Source organism: Anolis carolinensis, chromosome 4 (genome assembly GCF_035594765.1).
Source record: "Anolis carolinensis isolate JA03-04 chromosome 4, rAnoCar3.1.pri, whole genome shotgun sequence".
Taxonomy (NCBI): Eukaryota; Metazoa; Chordata; class Lepidosauria; order Squamata; family Dactyloidae; genus Anolis; species Anolis carolinensis.
The window spans coordinates 246,774,260-246,796,846 of record NC_085844.1 but is presented as its reverse complement, the minus strand read 5'-3'; the positions used below and the strand labels follow the sequence as shown (position 1 = coordinate 246,796,846).

The window sequence follows — 22,587 nt, the reverse complement described above, 5'->3', positions numbered from 1 at the left end:
TCTTGCTTCTCTCCCCCTTTGCCCTGCTCCTTATCGGGCATTTGAGCGGCGCTGGCTGCTGCTGTGGCTTTGGCTGGTGCCCTCCCCTACCTCCAGAAAAAAAATGGATCAGGGCCTCGACAAAAGCCAGGACACGAAACAGAACAAGGTAAGTCCCGAAAGCCCATCTCTACAATAGACCCAAATGGAAAGCTTGAAATTCAAGCCACTGATGGTGAGGCTCCTTCTTTGGAGGCTTTAAACAGAGGCTGGATGGTCATCTGTCAGGGGTGCTTTGAATGCGATTTCCTGCTTTCTTGGCAGGGGGTTGGACTGGATGGCCCATGAGGTCTCTTCCAACTCTACGATTCTATGATTCTATGATGGGGTCCCAGACTGAAGATACAAACATCTAGTCACCTGGAATGCATTCAAATGTGGGAAATGTGTGTTTAAAACAAGCATGGGCAAACTTCATCCCTCCAGGTATTTTGGACTGCAACTCCCACAATTCCGGATGAAGTTTGCCCATGCCTGGTTTAAACCATATGTTAGCAGGTACAGTAGAGTCTCACCTATCCAACACTCGCTTATTCAACGTTCTGGATTATCCAGCGCATTTTTGTAGTCAATGTTTTCAATACATCGTGATATTTTGGTGCTAAATTCATAAATACAGTAATTACTACATAGCATTACTGCGTATTGAACTACTTTTTCTGTCAAATTTGTTGTATAACATGATGTTTTGGTGCTTAATTTGTAAAATCATAAACTAATTTGATGTGTAATAGGCTTTTCCTTAATCCCTCCTTATTATCCAACATATTCGCTTATCCAACGTTCTTCCAGCCCGTTTATGTTGGATAAGTGAGACTCTACTGTACTCCAAATGAGGGAGACATGGGTTTAAAAAGAGAATTTTCAGAGATATGGTAGAGTCTCGCTTATCCAACGTAAACGGGCCGGCAGAAAGTTGGATAAGCAAATATGTTGGATAATAAGGAGAGATTAAGGAAAAGCTTATTGAACATTAAATTAGGTTATGATTTTACAAATTAAGCACCAAAACATCATGTTATACAACAAATTTGACAGAAAAAGTAGTTCAATACACAGTAATGCTATGTAGTAATTACTGTATTTACGAATTTAGCACCAAAATATCACGATGTATTTAAAACATTGACTACAAAAATGCGTTGGATAATCCAGAACGTTGGATAAGCGAGTGTTGGATAAGTGAGACTCTACTGTACTTCTAATGGCTATAAGTCCCATATGTTCTGATTGACTACTTTTTGACCTAATTTACAAAAGGCCTTTGCGAGGCCTATGTTTCAGTGGGGCCTGTTTGAAAAAAAAACACTGATGTTTGGAAAAAGAGTTGTTCCAGAAAGGAAGTTACTTTTCAATGATAACAGTACATCAGGACTGAACTGGTTAGCCAACACTCCCTGGGGTTCCCAGTGATTTTGAACCTATGCTTGCAACAGGAGTAGATAAGCAGGTGCTGTGATCAGGGTCAATAACATGAAAGCACCATTGTCTAAAGCAGGGGTCCTCAAACTTTTTAAGTGGAGGGCCGGTTCATGGTCCCGCAGACTGTTGGTGGGACGGACTGTGATGAAATAGTCCAAAATCAGGATTGTTGTTGTTGTGTGCCTTCAAGTCATTTCAGAGTTAGGTCAACCCTAAGTCTAAAGTTTAGGACAGAGGCCAGGGCCATGGGTCTTAGTTTGGGGACCCCTGATCTAGACGATCTCATAAGACCATAGGTAAGCAAAGAGACCTCCAAAGACCATCTAGGTGGTCTCATAAGACCATAAGTAAGGAAAGGGACCCTCAAAGGCCATCTAGATGATCTTATCAGGCCACCAGAAGACCATAGCTAAGGAAAGACCATCTAGATGGTTTCATAAGACCAAAGGTAAGGAAAGTGACCTCCAAAAGCCATCTAGATCAGGGGTCCTCAAACTTTTTAAGTGGAGGGCCGGTTCATGGTCCCTCAGACTGTTGGTGGGACGGACTGTGATGAAATAGTCCAAAATCAGGATTGTTGTTGTTGTGTGCCTTCAAGTCATTTCAGAGTTAGGTCAACCCTAAGTCTAAAGTTTAGGACAGAGGCCAGGGCCATGGGTCTTAGTTTGGGGACCCCTGATCTAGACGATCTCATAAGACCATAGGTAAGCAAAGAGACCTCCAAAGACCATCTAGGTGGTCTCATAAGACCATAGGTAAGGAAAGGGACCCTCAAAGGCCATCTAGATGATCTTATCAGGTCACCAGAAGACCATAGCTAAGGAAAGACCATCTAGATGGTTTCATAAGACCAAAGGTAAGGAAAGTGACCTCCAAAAGCCATCTAGATGGTCTCATAAGGCCGTAACTAAGCAAAGAGACTTTCAAAGACCATCTAAATGATCTCATAAGATCATAGGTAAGCAAAGAGACCTCCCAAAGACCAGGTAGACTTAGGTCAACCCTAATTCTAAAGTTTAGGACAGGGGCCGGGTCAATGACCATGGAGGGCCGCATCCGGCCCCCGGGCCTTAGTTTGGGGACCCCTGATCTAGATGGTCTCATAAGGCCGTAACTAAGCAAAGAGACTTTCAAAGACCATCTAAATGATCTCATAAGATCATAGGTAAGCAAAGAGACCTCCCAAAGACCAGGTAGACTTAGGTCAACCCTAATTCTAAAGTTTAAGACAGGGGCCGGGTCAATGACCATGGAGGGCCGCATCCGGCCCCCGGGCCTTAGTTTGGGGACCCCTGGTCTAAAGAGTCACATGTTGTTAGAACAAAGAAAACCAATGGAATTGAGTGTTACCCTGTTTCCCCTAAAATAAGACATCCCCAGAAAATAAGACCTAGTAGAAGGTTTGCTGAGTTGCTAAATAAAGGCCTCCTCCAAAAGTAAGACCTAGAAAAGGTTTTGTTTGTAATCATGCCCGCCAAACAGAACACCAGAGCATACATAAGTTGTTGTCTATTGCTGTGTTTTATACTGCTACTGTTTTTATTCGGGCTTGGCCCCATGTAAGCCGCCCTGAGTCCCCTCCGGGGAGATAGAGGCGGGGTATAAAAATAAAGTTATTATTATTATTATTATTACAGGATCGATAAATGTACGTACCATAGAGTGTTGTACATGGAAATAATGGTAGTAACAAGAAATTCTTGATAGTAAGGCAGGAATGAAGGGGTAGGAGGAAATGGCCATATAAGGAGGTACGAGCAGGCCAGGAACACAGCCGATGGGTTATCACATGATTTCCCCGAAATCATGTGTTTTGAGAGAAACGAAAGTAATGAAATGTAATACTGCACCACAAATATGCACCAATGGTTTGATATGTGGGCGGTCGTAAACCGAACCCATTGAATTGTATAAATAGACACTTGACCCTGTCGGCGGGGTTCTCCCTTTTCAGCACCTAGTTGTGCGTGGGATGAACCTCTGCAGCTGCATGAACTTTAGTAAACTGCTTTCTTTGGAAAAAACTCCAGTTGTCTGTCTCCTACTTCCACTGCGTCCGCACAGACACACGAGAAGCCGAGAAGAGGGGAAGTCTGGCTTCCGCTACAATAGGATTCACAGTTTGTCTGGTTATGCTGGTTTGTGATGACAATTACTATACAGTATATAATAAATATTCTTTTTTCTTTTTTTTTTTGTTCAACAATAAATGTGAATTCCTCTTAATGGAAAAATAAGATATTCCCTGAAAATAAGACCTAGAGCATCTTTGGGAGCAAAAATTAATATAAGACACTGTCTTATTTTCGGGGAAACACGGTAGTAAAGATGCTTATGACGTAATCAATTGCTAATCCAATGAAATGATCTTTGAAAGCCAATGAGAATATGTTTCCTACTTTCTGTAAAAGTGATAAAAAGCCTTGCAACCATTTTCAGGGCACAACAAATCCTCTGATTGCATTCCTGTATGCATTTTTGTTGTTCTTGCTATGGCCACACAATAAAACAGCTTTTTGCACTTTGAAGATCCAACTTTTGTGGTGTCCTTCCTCGCCCACTCCACTGGATGGGGGCTCCTGCTTTTGACTTTGGATTAAAAGGAGTACTTTTTGCATCTTTGCCTCTTCACAAAGATCACACTTTGGGTATCCTAGCCATTTTCTATTGCTGGTATTTCTTGGCTGCAATTACATTCATTAACTTCCCAAAAGACAGACATGAAATATTTTGTTAAGGCAACCCTAAATTTCTAAGTTCAGTAAAAGTCTCAATTTGTGTTGTACTCACTGCTCAACTTCCTCATCTGTGATCTGGTCTCCACGTTTCACGCGGGCATCAAATGCACAAATTTCACTCGAATAGGGACGTGATGGGTGGCGGATCATGTGGTGCAAAGTTATTCTCCTGCAGAGAGAGGATGGTTATTTTTTCTAAACTAAATATCTGGAGAATATTTACACACTCTTCAATAAGCATTGAATTTCTGTGTTCCTCCTCTTCTTGCCTCAAGTTACCATCCCAGTGTTCTCAACTTAGTTAGATCCAGACTGGTTTGCACCAGCCACAATTTCTTACTACTGTATATCCAAGACTATATCCAAGTCATAACTGCAAACCAGCTTCAACCCATAGTTGCAATCCTGGTTTCCGGTTATTGTTTCCTTTTATGATTCTTTGAAGAGGATCAGATTGAAAACCCCAGCATCATTTATCTTCAACCTCTTGCAGCCTTCAACTTACAAGTTTTAGAACAGGCATTTAGACTAGACAGGAACTTAGGATAGACTTTTAGAATGGGGAACATGTGCAAGAGCTGGGAAACCGTCCGAAATAATGTCATAAAGAAATATGGTCCATTTGGGGAAGTTCAAGGGGAGGTCAGATTTTGACCTCAGGGAAGTTTTGTATGATACTACAGATTGAACAAGACAGATCTTTAAAATTGGACGTCACCAAAACGCCAATCTATGCTTGCTGAAGCAAGGAGAAACCTATTGGGCCCTACCTGATCTCTGGATCGGGTTTAGATTCCCGCTGGGATTTCCGGGAGATGTTCAAACTGCTGCCAGGATAAGGGAATTCCATGGATTCGATTGTTTCTCCATACACTCTCAGAGGTCTCAATCCTCTGATCTTCATCAGCATCCCTGAAGAGGAAACAGAATAGCAACTCTGAAAAAAGCCCTGTCCAAAGCACCATGCTACAGACAACAACCAGATCATACAATAAAGTGGGCCCCATCCTACAAGTCTTCACCCTACAGGTAAATATTCCCATTCAAATGGATAAGGAAAAAAGTAAGTGGTTCTTTGTTGACAACCAGGTTGCCACCGTGGGACAAACACGTTGATGGGATAGACCTCATCATATCAATGAGTCTGCTTGGAACGTACATCTTCGCAAATGGCCTTAAGTAAATGCAAAAAGGCTTAGACTGGCATGGGCCAACTTGGGACCTCCAGGTGTTTTGGACTTCAACTCCCACAATTCCTAACAGCCTATGTCAAAAACACCTGGAGGGCCCGAGCTGGCCCACGCCTGCTCTTGATGGCAACATTCAACAAAGATGAAATACCTGCAACAACATCCACAGACTTGTTTGAGGGCCCACAATACAGGATATGGCTCTTGGCTTTGTCTCGATCATCCAAGGTGGGCTCTTTCTCTTGCCGTTCTAGATTCAGCTGGTGGAACCAGTAGACAATGTGAGTCCCAACCACGGTTTTCCCAGTTCCTGGAAGAGAGAGGCATATATCTCAATGGTAGATCTATCATAATCCAAGAAAAATATTCAGAAGAAGCAAAAAGCAAAAAGCATGCAGCAAAAAGCAACCAAATCCAATATCTTTATTGCCCAGCACGAACACATCATCAGGCAAAAGGATGCTACAATCACAGGCTTATGTTTTTGTATCTAAATTTAGAACAGATTGTATGAAGAAAACAATATCAGAGACAAATTGTAGGCCTGTGACTCTAATGATAGCACTTTTATTCTCCTGCATACTTTTTATTTTTGGTATGATTCACAGCAACAGTATACAGAACTATAGTAAAGCTTCCTTCCTATACAGATCTCAAGATAATCCTGTTGGGTGTAGTGGCTGCATCATTAGTCCGTAGTAGTTTATTAATGAGGCATGCGAAATAAATAAACTACAATATGGAAGTGCAACAGTACTACATAACCGGCACATACATTTTGCTTATTAAAATTCAATATTGTTAAAAGATTATGCATCATACTGAATATACTACAATAATAAAATTTAGATTAGATAAAATTAGGTAACAGCATTCCCAAAACAATATGCAATACCAGCAATAAATTTTGCTTAAAAGATCCTTGTTGGGGTTAATTGCTGTAAAGTCCACTTCGACTTATGGCAATTATACGAATAAGAGCCCTTTGAGTCACTCTGGGTGCATCTACACTAGCATTAATGCAGTTTGACACCACTTTAACTGCCATGGCTAAATAGTATGAATTCCTAGGATTTGTGGCTTTACAAGGTCTAAAGCAGGGGTCCCCAAACTAAGGCCCGGGGGCCGGATGCGGCCCTCCAAGGTCATTTACCTGGCCCTCGCCCTCAGTTTTATAATATAATATTTTTATATCAGTTTTAATAATATAATATATTGTATATACATATAATATTGATAATAATATTATGTTATACAATATAATACTAATAATAATATGTTATATATTACGTATTATATAATAGTATAGTGGTATAGTTCAATATAGTAATATATAATGCTAATATTGTGTTATGCTAATAATATAATATATTGTATGTACATACAGCTGCTCTGAGTCCCCTTAAGGGTGGGAAGGGTGGGATATAAATGTAGTAAATAAATGCAGGAAATAAATAATTAATTTTAGACTTTGGCTTGGCCAAAGTCTGAAATGATTTGAAGGCACATAACAACAATCCTAATTAACTTGACTTTCTCATTGGCCAGTAGAAGGCCTACACTTTCCATTGAAATCCTGATAGGTTTATGTTGGTTAAAATTGTTTTCATTTTAAAATATTGTATTGTTCTTTCATCGTTGTTGTTGCTGCACTACAAATAAGACATGTGTAGTATGCATAGGAATTTTTTTTTCAAAAGATAATTCGGCCCCTCAACAATCTGAAGGATTATGGACCGGCCCTCTGCTTCAAAAGTTTGAGGACCCCTGGTCTAAAGCTTTCCCTGCCCAAAAGTGATTGTGCCAAACCATCCCTACACAACTCTACTACTCTTTTCCACCAAATTCCAGGGAAGCTCCGAAGATCCTAAACCAATGCCTGGGAGCTGTGATGGACTGGATGAGGGCCAACAAGCTGAGACATAATCCAGACAAGTCAGAGGGTCCAACCTATTTTCATGACTGCATCTCTTTCTACGAACCGGTGTGAGCTCTGAGATGGACAGGGGAGGCCCTTCTCTCAGTCCCACCACCGTCTCAAGCGTAGTTGGTGGGAATGAGAAAAGAGGGCCTTCTCTGTGGTGGTTCCCTGGCTTGATTAGCACTGATGATTAACCACAACATTCACACTGGCCTCCAACTGACAAAGAGTTCTTCTCTCACCATGGACTTTCCACAGATATATATATATAAACCTTCCTTGCTTAGTTTCTCCATACCTCACAACCTCTGAGGATGCCTGCCATAGATGTGGGCGAAACGTCAGGAGAGAATACTTCTAGAACATGGCCATACAGCCCGGAAAACATACAACAACCCTGTGATCCTGGCCATGAAAGCCTTCGACAACATAAATAAAGTTGATTATTTAGTACAGTAGAGTCTCACTTATCCAAGCCTCACTTATCCAAGCTTCTGGATTATCCAAGCCATTTTTGTAGTCAATGTTTTCAATATATCGTGATATTTTGGTGCTAAATTCGTAAATACAGTAATTACAACATAACATTACTGTGTATTGAACGACTTTTTCTGTCAAATTTGTTGTATGACATGATGTTTTGGTGCTTCATTTGTAAAATCATAACCTAATTTGATGTTTAATAAGCTTTTCCTTAATCCTTCCTTATTATCCAAGATATTCGCTTATCCAAGCTTCTAGCGGCCCGTTTAGCTTGGATAAGTGAGACTCTACTGTATTACAAATCCCAGGATCCCTTGGCATTGAACCATGGCAGTTCAAAGTGGTATCAGACTGCATTAATACTACAATGGAGATGGACCTCCAGTTATTAATAGCCCAGATTAGGTTTTGGACATGGCTTTCCTTGATCGATTGCATCCAGCTATAAGAGGAGCCCCCGATGGCGCAGTGTGTTAAAACGCTGAGCTACTGAACTTGCAGACCGAAAGGTCGCAGGTTCAAATCCGGGGAGCGGAGTGAGCGCCCGCTGTTAGCTCCAGCTTCTGCCAACCTAGCAGTTCGAAACCATGCAAATGTGAGTAGATGAATAGGTACCTCTCTGGCGGGAAGGTAACAGCACTCCATGAAATCATGCCGGCCACATGACCTTGGAGGTGTCTACGGACAACACTGGCTCTTCGGCTTAGAAATGGAGATGAGCACCAACCCCCAGAGTCGGACACGACTGGACTTAATGTCAGGGGAAACATTTACCTCTTCACTATAACAGGATACTTACTAAAGTAATTATAAATTGAATTGACTGAAGCTTGGGCTTTGTTTCTTACCTCTCCCCTTGAAAATATGCAAGTAGATTCTCTACAAATTAGGGATTTAAAAAAAATAATTGAATAGGACAACCAAGATTTATAGCATCTGTGCCCCTAATTGTTTCGTCTCACCTGGCGGGCCTTGGATGAGTGTGAATGCCTTTCTCAAAGCTTCGGAAACGGCTCGGCTTTGGCTGGGGTTGAGCTGCTGTGACCTGCCCAGAATGTCGAAGTTTCTCCGCGTCAGAAGACTGGATTGAATTGCTACACGATTTTAAAAAATACAACGCTGTTATCAAACAGACTTGAATAGAAAAATTCAAAGAGTGGATTCCATCATTTGGCAGCTACATAGAGAAGAGCTGACATTCTTGAACTGTGATGCTCACAACCTTTGCCATCATTGTCAATCGCAAAGGACAATGGGAAGTGTAGTTCAACAACATATGGAGAATTCTGTGCACTGGCAAAAAAGCACTATTGGTGTTCGAGCAACACTGGTCAGTCATTTCTATGAATCCAAAGCTGGCAAGCTCAAACTTTGGCCCTCCAGGTTTTTTGGACTTCAACTCTCACAATTCCTAACAGTCTACCGGCTGTTAGGAATTGTGGGAGTTGAAATCCAAAACACATGGAGGGCCCAAGTTTGACCATGACTGAGCTAGACACTAGTTATTAATCTGACTGCTGTAAGTTTCAATTCCACAACCAAAAATTTTGTTTCCACTTACGGATGTTGATAGTCTCCCGGCCGAGAGCTATTCCCTTAGCAAGCAGTGTCGCATGTTCCAGTTGCCAAATTGCTTTCTCCTTACGGCTGTTGAGAAAAGAAGTATTGCAGAAATAGGCTTTAAAAAAAACAGACAGAAAAATAAGGCCGTGCATTCTTTCTGTGACACCTAACTCAAGTTTGGAAGGACAGACATCAAATTTTGGATTTACTAATACCATACTGTGGAGAGCAAATCACTGGTCCAATTGTTTTGTTATTAAACTTTTATCACACTAGGCAACACACATTTTGGTTCTTCAAATGTTAGATCTGCTTTTTGGGTATATTTGACCTGTTGATTCCAAAAGTGGGACCAGTTTTCTCAAATCAGCTCTAATCTTTGAGATAATGAAGATATTCCATCTACTCGTCACCATCTGCTTGTCCATAGAAAATCAGAATAGTAGTATCTAAGAAACTAGAGCTGATGCGGTCTATCCAATGCAATCTTCTGAATTAGCACCCCAAATAACTCCAGGAACAGGCCTACAAATTAAGACACCAAGACTTTTTTTAATTGGGAAGTGTTATCTGTCTATCACCACATTACATTTATATCACTTCCAAACCAATTTAATTGGAACGGTTCCATCCTATAGAATTTTACCATTCAGAGATTAGGCAATTATCTGTGAACAGGGACTCTTCAACACAGAATCTTAAGTCAAACCACAAATATCAAGATTTCATAGAATGCAGCAAAGAGAGACAAAAATACTATCAAACCACTACAGCTGTGTAGTGCAGATAACACCAAAATGAACAGAAATGAGAAAGTTAATCTAGGGTGCACCTACGTTGTAAAATCAACACACCACTTGATCTGCCATGGCTCAGTACGGGACCTGTAATTCAGCAAACTATCACACACTCATGGAAGGGAAGGCTTGGGAGCTTGAAAAACGACAGCTCCTATAAATCCATAACATTGAGTCATGGCAGCTAAATTGATTTCAAGTTGCATTAATTCTACAGTTAAGAAGAACACTTAGAAAGGGAGAAATGGGAAACCATGGGAAAACGAACACGATTGTGAGCCATGTAGACTTACACATCAGGAAGTAACTTTGGGATCAGCTCCACGGTGAACCTGGAAGATGCCTGGGTGACCTCAACTGGGATGGTTTTCATGGACATAAAATGTATGTAGAAGCGCACCATATTTTCACTACGCGGATCAGACTTGTCATCACTCACAGACTCTTCAGTACACCCATGGGCCACCCAGGTGTATGTAGCTGGGTCCACCATCAATCTATCACTCTCGGTGTGTTCTTTGGTCAAACTCAGCTGTTGGAGGTTGTGGCTTAGGGCCTCCACACTATTCTGGAGTCCGTTCGCCTTCAGGCCTGAAAGGCGGATGCAGAGGTAGCAGTAGCCGAAATCCACTTCAATGGCACATTCTTTCAGGAAGTCTTTGGTGAAGGAGAAGGTCCCTTGAAGTTGCCCTTTCTTTGTTCTTCTCTTATCCCAGGCGATACTGACATCCTGCAGGACAATGGAGTCATTTTCAGCCACAGCGCTAAAAGCCGCTTCCATGTCGGAGAGTGGCAGCCAAATTTTGCGATATTCATAGGCGCTCTTATATTTCTTTTTTGATGCTTCGGTAGCGTAGGAAGAGAAGCAGTCGATGGGTTTCTCTGAATGCTCCAGACACACATCAAATCCAGGAGTGATGGTCCACAGCTGCACAAAGGGCACTAGGAAACCCCGTTTGACATCTGTGGTGAGCTGGAGGTTCAAGACGTCCCCGCCACTGACCTCCAGTGACAGCTCCACATAATGCAAGCACTTGCTCCTCTCAATCCTCCCCGTATTTCTCCAATACATACTATGACTCTTCTGAAGAAGTGAGAGGACCTTTTCATATTCTTGGTTTCTGACAGCAGCAAGAATGTTGCACCAGGATTCTGCATTAAAGAGTGTGACCCTCTTGTCCTGAAGCGCAGATGACTTCAAGGAGTGTTCCTTTAAGGTCACCATGGAGTAGATCCTCCTCCTCCACACCAGCTTTATACTCCCCCGTTCCTCAATGAAGAATGGCTGTGCCACAAGCTGGAGAGCTCTATAGTTGATGACCTGAAGCTCTGGAAGGGTCTCCTTGTTCAGAGGAAACAAGACTTTGAAGCTCTTCGCCACTGCTTCAACATTCACCACAAAGGCCACCTTCTGCTGGACTTGATGTTTTAACTGAGTTGACATCTCCAGAGAGTGGGCCTTTTTTTCATAGGCAGATGCCTTGATGTTCTTCCGGCTGAAATCATGGCAAAGCAATTCAATATCCCCTGTGGAATACTGTACTGGCTCCTTCAAGATCACTGAGAGAAGGTGTCGCTGGAGCACGACATCTATGTAGCGTCGGATGGGGGAGGTGGCCCAGGTATAAGAATCCACATGCAAAGAATAATGACCTACTTTGGACAAAGAGGATGAATTGGAGCGTAAAAAATAAGAGCGGCTCAGATTCCTACGGAATTCAAGATTCACCGAGGCCAGCTTAGGGTGGACATCATCTGTTGTGATCAGGTCAAGAACCATGGGAATGTCACAGGAATTGGCAGCAGACTTCAGATGTTCCCACAATGATGTCAGGAGTACAAACTTACTACCAGCCCCCATGTGGCCTTCAGTGGTTGGATCACCGAGATGGTGTGAGAGATGAGTAGACAGTGGGATTATATCTCTGTATTTGTTTCTCATCTGAGTAATTTGCTGGGGGCTGGGCTCCATCTGGCAACGCAAAGGGGTCAGAATTCTGGTGGGATTCTTGTTGGTGAGGAACTCTCCCACAGAACTGTTGAACAGGATCATAAGCTCTTTAATCATCTGATGGGAACATCTCTGGCCCAAAGGACTGTCCTCATCCACTTGATCATAGTAACAGTCTTCATGGAGCCTGGCCATCCGATGGACTTGGGAGAAATGATAAGCCACCGTTACACAATCTTCTAGTGTGTCAAACTTAAGAGATGGCACCTCTGTCCTGTAGTAATTCTTAATTATGAGTTCTGCCTCATCGTAGGTGAACTGGTGGTCTGACCGGATTGTGGACAGAGTAAAGAAACATTTGACCATCTCGTCATTCTTTTTATCGACTATGACAAAGAGAGAGATTACTTGGCGCTCCTTCTGTGGAAGGAGACTGCAAAGGTCTTGGCTGAGCTTAGGTGGGAACATGCAAATTGGCTCCTTTCCAGGAGCATAATAACTAACTCCCCGGTTCTTGGCTTCCTTGTCAAGAGCGCTTCCCTTAGGAATGACAGATGCCATGTCAGCAATGTGGATTCCAATCTCGTATTCCTGACCCAAATCTCTAACACTGATGGCATCGTCCAGATCTCTAGCACCCGGGGGGTCAATTGTAAAGGTTTGGTAGGCTTGACAATCATTCCGATTAGCTTTCACAGTGGTGGATTTGTTGGAGGTGAATTTGGCCACCTCTTTGGTCACTGTGACAGGGTATTCTTTAGTCAAACTGTATTCAATGTCAAGGATCTGCAGCCCTTCTTCTAGCGTTGAAGGCACGGGAAGCACCCGAGTAACAATCCCCAAAGGATAGTAAAACCCTTCCCGCCATGTGAGGACCTGGACCACAAAGAGGCATTTCTTCTTGTCCTCTTGGGTGACCTTCTTGAGACTCTTCAGCTTGATTCTCCCCGCTTGGTCCATACTGCGAATGGGAATGGCTTTTGGTTCATCTTTAACCGCTGGCACAAAGATTTTGGTGACTGAACGGTCAACAGGAGTCATGACACGTAGATCATAATTATCCAATGTGCAGATAAAGACAGGATTTTCCTCAGCTTTCCTCATGATGCCCACCACTCTCCCATGGAGAGCTGCTTCGGGTGTAGCCTTGGTCGAGCCAGAATACAGAATCTCCACCAAGACCTGGTCACCAGTGAAAGCCATCCCACAGTTAACCCGACCTTTGATCTGGATGTTCAGAGGAGGGCTGTCGTCCAGAGAGAAAGCAGATGCTGAATCAAACTGCTCCTTGATGAATTCACAGCGCTTATAGACCTTGGGACACTTACGCAGAAACTCCATCATAATCTGCTGGGAGTGGCTGGTGTACTCTTGCCTGTGGCTTCCAGGAATGGACTCCTCGGATCTCACGTTCAAGAGACCTTCGTTTGAGACCGTCACTACCAGGTCTTTGCTCTCGTCCAGAAGCTCCTGCAGTATGGGGTCTTCAATATTCATGTTTTCTGCCTCGGAGAACCAAGAATCTACATCCTGCTCTTCTTCTTCGGATGCAGGACTCTCTCTCTTCCAGCTCTCCTGGTCACACACAGCCTGTCTTATGTTCTCCAGGGTTAGGGATTCAGGACTCATTGATCCTTGGCTAATGCACTCCTTGATGAAGCCTTTCCAGACCTTGCTGCATTGTCCGTAAGAGCACAACGCCACCGCATCCCCAACTACAATGACCTGGGATTGAGCCCTCGTCATTATAGTGTTCAGCACCCTGGCATCATTGAAGAAGTCCACATTGGGGGAGTTGATAACGCTGAGGCTTTCCTTGGTATGGACAGTGCTGATGATAATAACACGGAATTGTTTCCCTGTTAAAAGAGCAAGAGAGGAAACCAATTACAGCTTAGAAATGATGGGTGGGAATCATGTCATATGGAGACCATGTATGGTTGCCATTTTGTAATTCCTAAGTCTTTCCAGCTCCCCTGGGGCTTAACAAAGGCTTGCAATTAACAACTGGCATTGTCCAAAGCTCCTAGGAAAGAGAATTCTGCTTCACAACAATGTGTGATTGCTGTTGTTGTTTTGCATTAGGCTTCCAATACTGTGACTTAACTCTTTAATGGGGAAACAAAGGACATATCTGTCTCGATGCAAATTATGAGCAATTAATATTTTCAGCAGTTAGCTTTAAAACCTAGGCTTGAGCAATGAATCAGGATATGGGATGAGAAAAAAAAGAACTCTGAATCACATGATTCTTGTAAACAAAACAGCTCAAAATAACACAATAGTAAAAATAAAATCAACTTTTTATACTGCTTTTTGGCATACTGGTTTGTATGACTATTTATTTCATTCGTAACTATATAACGTATAACTAGTTACATGTTATTGTTGCTCTATGTTAGGTTTTATATATATGCGAGGCATTAAATTTTGCCATAAATATGTTGGAAACTACAGTAGAGTCTCACTTATCCAACACTCGCTTATCCAACATTCTGGATTATCCAACACATTTTTGTAGTCAATGTTTTCAATATATCGTGATATTTTGGTGCTAAATTCGTAAATACAGTAATTACTACTTAGCATTACTGTGTATTGAACTACTTTTTCTGTCAAATTTGTTGTATAACATGATGTTTTGGTGCTTAATTTGTAAAATCATAACCTAATTTATGGTTTAATAGGCTTTTCCTTAATCTCTCCTTATTATCCAACATATTCGCTTATCCAACGTTCTGCTAGCCCGTTTACATTGGATAATACTCTATTGTACTTTGATCCCCAGTGCCCCCCCCCCCAGGTGGGAAAAGCGTTATACAATTGAAATAAGTAAGTAAGCAAGTAAGTAAACAACTATTTCATGGTTCCAAAAAAAAAAAAACCTTCATGGATGGAGGTGAGGATTTGCCTTTTGAGTTAAATAAATAGATAAATAAATGAGGGACCATCAGTAGAATACTTTGAGTATCTTTGATGCTAGTCAAAAACAAGACCAGGCTAGATGAACAAATAGCTTGATTTTCAGCATCTTCCATTCTTTCTAGTTTTATGTTTTTGTTATCTAATAAGAATTTACTATTATCCCTGCATTTCAGAGCAATATACAAGAAAGTAAAACCAATAGAATATACAAACATTTAGGTCATCTACGAAACAAGGCATTAGGCAGGATCCTATTGATTTTATACTTGCTTTCAACATAGTTTTTTCCTAGTGGGTGAACCACAGCTTGAAATAAAAGGGCTAACGGCAGCACCCTTCAAGTTGGCGCCCTTCAGATGTGTTGAGGCCACAAGTCCCATCATTCCTGGTTGAAGATGTGTATAGATCAACACACATGAAGCGCAATGGAGATTAGACTGGAAGATAGTGGTTCTCCTTCTTCCCTTCCCTCAATATTTCTCACTCATTATTACATTTTCTATGGCCAGCAGTGACACACACATTCCCTCCTTTGGCTAGAAACACCACAGATGATACCAACCTGGCAGGTTCTCATAGTTGTCCACCGTCACCTCTCCCAGGTGCCTTTTCCTTAGCTCCTGTCTTATTGCCATCACCTGGAGGAATTTTTAAAGAGGCAATTAAAAAATAAATAGATATTGAAAGGGCTGGTGCAATTCTTGAAAACATAAGTACCATGCTGGAGGTGGGGATAAATGGAGAGTTGGCAGTGCTATTCCATAATCATACCCCTTCAATAGCGCATTCTTCCCCAACCTGACACCCTTTGGATACATATTCAAGATATGAACATTTCTCAGTCTCACGGACGTACCCCAAATCCCATTTCACTCTCATCCTTGCTTCATATCAAGCTACACAGTATTAACTAAGGGCGCTTCCAGATATCCAAGAAATGCGCACCAAAGCGGGTTTTTAAACCTGCTTTGGTGCACATTTCTGTCCCTACTCTCACCCAAAAAACGGAGGCTTTCCCAATTGGGATAGCATGCAGACACCCCGACACCCCCAAAAGAACCCTTAGAAGTTTTTAAAAACTTACCTGGCCATCATTATGGACCTCCTTGAACCCTCCTGGCGAGAGGAAATGACACACCAGAAAAAGGAGGGGACGAGGAGTCAAAATGGCAGTGTGGATTGGGCCTGGGGGTCACGTGATGTGGTCCCCGGGTCCAAACCACTCAGGGCCCACACCTAGTAAGACCTGGATCTTTCCTAAGATCCGGATCTTACCGGATGTTTAATTAATTCGGTTTTACCACAAGCGTCATTTGGGCGCCTCCGGTAAAACCGCAACAGGTCCCGAGATATGGACCTGTCTGGATGGGCCCTAAGAGTCACAATTCTGCTTTCATAGCCTCAGTATAGTCATACAGTGGATGTCCTATACTAGGGCTACTCAAAGGGATTCTCTGTGGACTGGTGCCAGTCTACAAGCCATGGGATGACAGTCGGTTGCAGGTTTCCAGGAAATAAATAAGCCATCATAGAGAATGAGTACAAATATGGCACCAGTCTCTGTTACATTACAGGGGGAAAATGAAAGTCCCACACATCAAATATTTTCACTTACAGAGAGGTGAGATATAAAATAACCAAACATTTAATGTCTAAAATATGTATTTATTTAATTTACGAAATTTAAATGCAGCCTTTCTCCTGGACTGCGAATCAAAGCGGCACACAAAAGGACAGCTTGAGAGGCCATTCCCTGCCTGCTACCCTTCTACTGAATATTGCCTACAATTCTGTAATCTTGCCACTGTATCGATCCCATTAGGAAATGCAAATGCAGAGTGGCTCTGCAAATCATTCAGTGAATTGAATGGCACACCTAATGTATAAGTCAAGGGCAGGTTTAGGACCCTAAATTATGGACTGTGATATGACCCATGGATAGGTCAAGAACCATTCCACAGAGGACCGTGATCAGAAGGCTCTACTGTCACTGGCCCAACAACTGAACTGCACAGACTTCTTAACTTACCTGCATGCCATGGGAAACCACGCACATCCTTTTCAGATCCTGCTTTCCCCATTCATTTGGCCACCTTTGACGCATCTCTTCCACCTTCTCAATGACTTCCCTTATCTCCAAGTTGTTGCACCAAGACACCATGGACATATCCCTCTCGGCCGAGCCAGCCACATGGCAGAACATGAGTGGGTACAAGTCCGGATGAGGAGGTACATTGCCCTTGGCGCAGATGGCATCTCCCTTGCCCACGTAGAAGTGCCTGGAGACAAAGTCAATGATGCTGGGAGTGGAGCGGTAGTTCTCGTTGAAGATGATCCTGCTCTTCAGGGCCACCTCGTGCTTCTCCTTTTTGTAGTACTGAAAGAGGCGGTTCAGTAGTGTGTGGTCAGCTGACTGTTCGCCATCCCTCAGGCAGAAAAGCTTTGGGGTGACCTGCATGTGGTCCCCGGCCAAGATGATACGGGTCTCCAAAGTAGCGAGAGAGAGGGGGACCAGAGCTTCACACTCCAGCATCTGGGCAGCTTCGTCAATCAAAATGTGGCTGAAATAGCCGGCTGGTAACCCCAGATCTTGGGAGAGCATGGAGGTGGTGATCACAATGCGGAACTGATCCAGTTCTTCCTTTGTGGGGAGGCGAAAGGAATCCCCGGCCGGGGAGAGGAGGCAATAGCGCAGCGTGATCGGGTCGGTGGCTTTCACAGAACGGCCAGTGTATTTGATTCGCAATGGAACCGCCTCCGGATGCCCTGATGTGACATAGTCATTGAAATACTCGTGGATGTAGATATCAGCAGCACTGTGAGAGAAAAGAGCAGACACCTTTATGGCGCGTCCAATGGTTGTTGAACCATAAAGCTCATGAACCTTCACTGCTGACTATGGCCAATGGGAGTGACAGTCCAAGAAGCTTCCCAGCTCCACACATTACTCCATATTTAATCTCTCCCATTATAATAATAAAAGGGGGGAAACTATACCTTGGACACAGACATTAGCATACCTGTTTGTAATGATTAACATTTTAAACTATTTAACTGGGTTTGTTTTAAATTGTTGTAAACTGTCTTGAGATCCAAAGTGGGGGGAAAATTGAAAAAGAGAAAGGGGGATAAGCAAATTCCTAGGATAACTTTCTAAGAATTTTCTAGGTCCTACTCTATGTTAAGTTCCAGCAGAAATCTTCATTTCAGTAGAACTCATTATTATCCATGGTTTCCTGTTTCCATTGTAATGTATCCTTACACATAGGGGATTTGTATAATGATGATGATGATGATGATAACAACAATGATAAGTTTTACAGCTTGGAAAACTAACAGCAACACAAATAGAATTTCTATACCTCTTCAGATATTGGATCACAATCCCTATGATCTTAACACCAGTGATGGCCAACCTATGACACGCGTGTCAGCACTGACACGCCTAGCCATTTTTGCTGACATGCTGCTGCATGCAGATTGATTTGATGACTATGTCTTTTGTGGCCAAATGTGGTGTGATTTGGTCCAGTGGTTTTGTTGTTTACTCCATGGGAATTATGCACATTACATACATACATACATACATACATACATACATACATATATATATATCATTCTATTATTATTCTATTATTATTATTGTAGTATATTATCATTTTATTACTATTATATTATTATTATATTATTCATTATTCATGACTACATTGAAACTAGAATAGAGAGAAATAAGCGTGGAAACTGCAAGAGGTACCATAGATTGTTGTACATGGAAATAATGGTAGTAAATAGTTTTTGATTTATTAAATACAGTTATATATTACAATTATATATTTTTGTTATTTAAACTATACACATTGCGAAATTATGGGTTTTTTTCTCGAAGTGACACACCACCCAAGTCATGCTAGGTTTTTTGGTGAATTTTGACACACCAAGCACAAAAGGTTGCCCATCATTGTCTTACACTAAAGGCTATGCTGGCTAGGGCTAATTGATATTGCAGTCCACAAGATCTTGAGTTTCGCACATTCCCCTGCCACCCCAATAACAAGGAAAATTTGCAAATGGGATGAAAACCAACAATTTCATCCACAACTCAGCTAACCTGTTAGTGTGGGTACAGATTAGCACCCGTGTTCCTGGCTGCTTGATGATCTCCAGGGTGGCCATGGCCAAGGTGAAGGTCTTTCCCGTCCCGAAAGGCCCATAGATCAAGAGGGGGGGCACTTGCCGCTTCCCGCTTGCCACTTCCCCAATGATGAAGGAGAGGGCTTTTTTCTGCTTGTCATTCCCACGCTGCAGCAATGGTGACAAACTCTGTCTGGGGGATTGAGGGATGGAGCATGCCGCCACATCTGGTAGGACCAACCGCACATCACAGATGGTGTCAACGGCATGATGCCACTGCTGGAAAAGGAACCGGTCGATCTGGAACTGGACCTCCACCTGGAGGGATGCATCTGCTTTGAGTCCCAGCTCAAAGCAGCAGCGCCGGGGTAGGAGAAGCCAAATGCTCCTGTCAGAGATGTCCTTGCTCTGCAAGGAGACCTCAAAGACACGGTTGTTAGTCGGTGGATCTGGCGCCAGGAAGGCCGTCTTCACAGAGCGGTGCAGCAAGTGGCCTTCCATAGAGTCCTGAGTCAGAGAATAAGGAGTTGTGACCTCGGCATACAGCTCCCCTTGCGGAGCAAACTTCATCCCTTGGAAAGGGATTTGCATCATCTGTCTAAGGGTGAGGACCACTTGCAAGTTGAGCCTGGATCAGAAGAGAAGAGGCAATCCATGAATGGGGGGAAGAGTCAGAAGGGGCAAGGGAAAAGGTAAGGAAACAAGGGGGCCCAAAATTCATAATTTTATACAAAACATGTCTAGTAACTATGTGCATGAGACACAGTTTGCAGATGTTGAACTCTCAAAAGTTGTCTCCATCCCAGCCATCCATGTTACCAATGTTGGATTTTGAAGCATTTCAAATTTCTGGATAAGGGCTACTCATTTTGTGTTTGAGATTCTAGGAAGAACACTTCTCTAGGAATCTGTAGGTCCTTTAAGGTAATTCTATGTTCAGTGTCCACCAGAAAAATACAACTGATAAATTAAAGTTGGATAAATCACCAGGTCCAGATGGCCTAATACCAATTTCTATTTTAAAAAATGCAGACGGCCAGAGTCACTACTGCAGACCAAGAGATGATATCTCAGATTTTAAAAAGTGTTTTATTTGTATTTTTTCCACTTTTGAGGAAGTCTTGCACCCCCTAACCTTTACAAAAATTGAGGGCCTCTTTTACCCTTTTCAAAATAAAAAATAAATGCATTTAACAGGGGTCAGGCTAAGAAAAAGGAGGCAATGGAGCCAGGCAGGTCTTATCACTCACAGCCCTGCTCCAGCTCCTGATCCACTTACTTCGCAATCCGTGTCCGCTGGGCCTTTTCTTCCCTGAACAAAAAGTTGTGCATTTGCTCGCGATAGTTCAAGCGGGCAACTGGCTTGCCCTCGGCATCCTGACGAAAATCCAGCACGAGCGAAGGGATCTTGTACTTGGCCAGCAGCTCCACTTCGTTGGCAGTTCGTTCCACACCGGGCACCACCACACGGTTTCCGCTATGCCAGTGCTCAAAGTCCACAAAGCGGCTGCTCCGTGCCGTGGCCGGCTCCATGCGCCAGGTGGAGGTTTCCTTTTGCCCAACTCTGACATGAAGTTTCTGGACCAAGACGGGACGGCTGCCACAGTCGAACACCAGCCACTGTTCATAGACTCCAAAAGCATGGCACTCCATAGACACTTCAACTTCAATGGCACCAGTTTCACGCTGAGCCTTGAATCGCTTTCCTTCGGCATACATCAGCCCTGATTTGTGCCCATCTGCTATTAGGGAAAACGCTGCCCCTGGCATTCTTTTCAGCAAAGCCACGTGAACCAGCGGCTTCTGAAATTGGAATAAAGCAACATGAGTAGCATGAAAACATGTCTTTATTGTACTACACTCCTAAATTTCCCTGCTAGTTGACATGGCCACATGATGATCAGGATGATGCTTATTTGTACCCTGCTTTTCTCCCTGGAGTGGGACCCAAAGTGCCTCAGACCCATAAAAACTATACAACTTAAAAACTTTAAAATAATGTATAAATATGTGTATGAGTATGATTCCTGAGCAGACCAGCTTCCAGACTTTCTTGCACAAAGCACATATTCTAGACCTATAGCTGTCCAGGTTGAGTTTTGGCATGGAAACGTCTACCTGTCAACTTGATATAGACACAGGGTCTATTCCCATCCCAATTTGCACTTCCAAGAAGTTGCAGCACTTTATCAGTCACCTCGTGTTTAAAATATTTATATGGTGCACCTTACCCAGTCTACTTTTACAACCTCTCCATTTTAATCCATGTTTTTATTAGTTCTTGTCATTTGTTTTTATTGGCTAATGTTTAAATTTTTATCATTTTGCATGTCTTTTGTCTATCATTGTGTTTTATATTGCTATTGTTTTTATTCGGGCTTGGCCCCATGTAAGCCGCCCTGAGTCCCCTTTGGGGAGACAGAGGCGGGGTGTAAAAATAAAGTAGTAGTAGTAGTTGTTGTTAATAATAATAATAATAATAATAATAATAATAATAATAATATTACCTGAGTTTGGCATGGCAACCTTTACCAGTCTCAACAAATCATCCTGTAGATGTCACCCTGAGGTCCAGTCATATTACACTATTATACATAATTATTTATTATTATATTATATTATTATTATTACACAGAAAGCTAGTAGTTTGTATCCTTAGATTAATGCCACTGTTCATGCCAAGCCACTATGATCCACAAGGAAGCTCTAAGATCTTTGACTTTGTTAGCCCAGATATCTTATTTCCTCTTCCCACTTTACCTGGGAATGAACAGTGAAATGCCACTGGTAGCGCATCTTTTTGTCATCTGATTGCACCCGCAGAGGCTCCTTGCAGGTGACTCTCACACCATCCACTTCCTCTGAAATCTAACAAGAGAAATAATATGGTGAAGGCAAGCAAAAATGCACAAAGGAGTGGGTCAAGTGCAGTCAGCCACCCATATTTGCAGGCTTGACATTTGCAGATTTGATTAAAAATGTACTCACTAGTAATCTCTAGGTCCTCCAACATGACTCCAGGTGTTTTGGACTTCAGCTCTTACAATTCCTAATAGCCAGCTGTTAGGAATTGTGAGAGTTGAAGTCCAAAACACCTGGAGACCCCAAGTTTGCCCATGCCTTTAAACTACAGTCAACCTCTGGTTTTTAAAAAATGCATGCATTCATTTCAAGTAGTAGAACTGTATAGTCAGTGTTGTTGCATAGGCAAATTATTGACCTAATGAAATTGATGGTAGAACTCCTTCAATTGTGTCTTAGCTTTGCAATGTTTCTATTCACCAGAACACATGCATAATGTTGTCCTTGTCAACTGTGTGTGATTTACATGTAGTATTTCACCTGTGTTGCATTTACTTTCCAGTGTTACCCTACAAGGCTTATGACGGGTTTCGAACAAAGACATTACAAACACGTTTTGCAGCAA

General features: G+C 42.5%; 1 protein-coding gene across 1 annotated transcript in view; it reads right to left on the bottom strand.

Moving 5' to 3' along the window:
• The window catches only part of helz2 (helicase with zinc finger 2), a 59,855-nt gene that overhangs the window by 15,377 nt on the left and 21,891 nt on the right, over positions 1-22,587 (bottom strand). Inside the window, exons 4-14 of the mRNA XM_008119597.3 lie at positions 21,921-22,028; positions 20,440-20,963; positions 19,138-19,788; positions 17,059-17,845; positions 15,592-15,667; positions 10,447-13,963; positions 9,355-9,440; positions 8,756-8,887; positions 5,541-5,699; positions 4,970-5,111; positions 4,252-4,368 (exon numbers count right to left, since the gene is read on the bottom strand). Of these exons, the coding sequence (XP_008117804.2) occupies positions 4,252-4,368; positions 4,970-5,111; positions 5,541-5,699; positions 8,756-8,887; positions 9,355-9,440; positions 10,447-13,963; positions 15,592-15,667; positions 17,059-17,845; positions 19,138-19,788; positions 20,440-20,963; positions 21,921-22,028 (6,299 nt within the window). The remainder of the gene's footprint in view (positions 1-4,251; positions 4,369-4,969; positions 5,112-5,540; positions 5,700-8,755; positions 8,888-9,354; positions 9,441-10,446; positions 13,964-15,591; positions 15,668-17,058; positions 17,846-19,137; positions 19,789-20,439; positions 20,964-21,920; positions 22,029-22,587) is intronic.